The sequence below is a fragment of the Austrofundulus limnaeus genome, unplaced genomic scaffold, assembly GCF_001266775.1.
Source record: "Austrofundulus limnaeus strain Quisiro unplaced genomic scaffold, Austrofundulus_limnaeus-1.0 Scaffold61, whole genome shotgun sequence".
Taxonomy (NCBI): Eukaryota; Metazoa; Chordata; class Actinopteri; order Cyprinodontiformes; family Rivulidae; genus Austrofundulus; species Austrofundulus limnaeus.
In genome coordinates, this window is record NW_013952463.1 from 2,042,530 (window position 1) to 2,043,977 (window position 1,448).

Genomic DNA, 1,448 nt, shown 5'->3' on the forward strand with positions numbered 1-1,448 from the left:
AAAAAAATTTGCTTTTAGCTGGTGTCTTGGTCTTAATGGCATTTCCTCCTTTTAGCTAGTGTTTTCTTTTTTATGTGCTAAAGTTTCCGGTATGAAGGCATCACATTTATCCAGAGGACCATTAACTTCTCACTCTAATGAGGATGATAGTTCTCAGCAGTAAAAGTCAACACATGTCAATATTTTACTAGTATGAAGCAGTTAATTACCTGGGTGACATTTTCTGTGGATCCCTGAGAATCAGCTGGAAATTTTGTATCTGACAGCAATTATCTCCAGCAGCAGAACACGAAGGAAAGTGCAGCAATATTTGTGCTAATGGCGGTTTTAATTTTCTAAAGAGCTACAGGTTGCCTTTTCGGTGGATCCATTAATTATTATAAGAAAAAGTGGTAAATTTCTCTGGGTTGACTCGGTTCTTGGTGAATGACAAACAGGAAAGATGTTCCTGACCTTTTGACTGCACAGCCAGAGTCATGTAGTGGGCAGAGTAGTACTTCTTCCAGAAAGCACGCAGACGCTTATAAACATTGATCTTCTTCCTCTTTGGCTCCTGCTTCAACGTCTCTGCGTTCCCTAGAGTTGTGTCGAGTAGACAATCAATTCAGCACAACAATGACACTCGGAGAAATTGGTGTAAAGAAATTATATAAAAATATAAATAGGGTTAACTTGGCACAAATTACACCAGTTGTTGTTTTTGCTCATCATCCTGCAAGGAGTCCCCAGTGTGGATTAAATATCCCAGTGGTTATTTTTGCTAACTCACCCCAACAGAACTTGCCCATGGGGTGTCCAGGTTTAGCCAGACTGCCAAACAGCATCTCCTTCCTGTGGGAGTCAGATGGTTTAGCCAGCTGGTACTCTGACAGGCAGGAGGATAGAGAGACAAAAACAGAAGAAACAGAACAAAAAATAAAAACCAAGGCCTAGCACTTCTTGAATGGATGCATATCAAGAATATATTCTTTTTGTTACAGTTGTGTGACAAAAACTATTTCTTTTTGTTCTTGAACTGCTTCTGTTCTGGTAAATGGTAAATGGACTGTATTTATATAGCGCCTTTCTATCCATCCAGGARGGACATTTAAAGCGCTTCACACTACAGACATTCACCCATGCACACACACCCATTCACACACTGATGATGGCAAACTACAATTGTAGCCACAGCTGCTCTGGGGCATACTGACAGAAGCGAGGCTGCCACACACACAGGCGCCACCTGACTCCCTGACCACCATCAGTAGGCAAGGTGGGTAAGGTGTCTTGCCCAAGGATACAACAACGGAGTCGACTGGACTGGGATCGAACCGGCGACCTTCCGGTTCCAGGACGACTCCCCTAACCACTCTACCACAGCTGCCCCAAGTGTGCACAAGCTCCTGGCATAACTTTTTTCTCACAGGCTTATGAGCCAAGTGTTACGTGATTAGTCAGAACTGGGG

The 1,448-nt window shown here is 43.1% G+C and overlaps 1 protein-coding gene across 4 annotated transcripts in view; it reads right to left on the reverse strand.

Annotated features, from left to right (window-relative positions):
* Window positions 1–1,448, reverse strand: part of nrd1a (nardilysin a (N-arginine dibasic convertase)) — a 51,452-nt gene that overhangs the window by 34,663 nt on the left and 15,341 nt on the right. For all 4 annotated transcript variants that reach the window (XM_014009793.1, XM_014009794.1, XM_014009795.1 and 1 more), the window contains 2 exons: window positions 770–865; window positions 454–576 (listed from right to left, as the gene is read on the reverse strand). In XM_014009793.1, coding sequence (XP_013865247.1) covers window positions 454–576; window positions 770–865 — 219 coding nt within the window. The remainder of the gene's footprint in view (window positions 1–453; window positions 577–769; window positions 866–1,448) is intronic.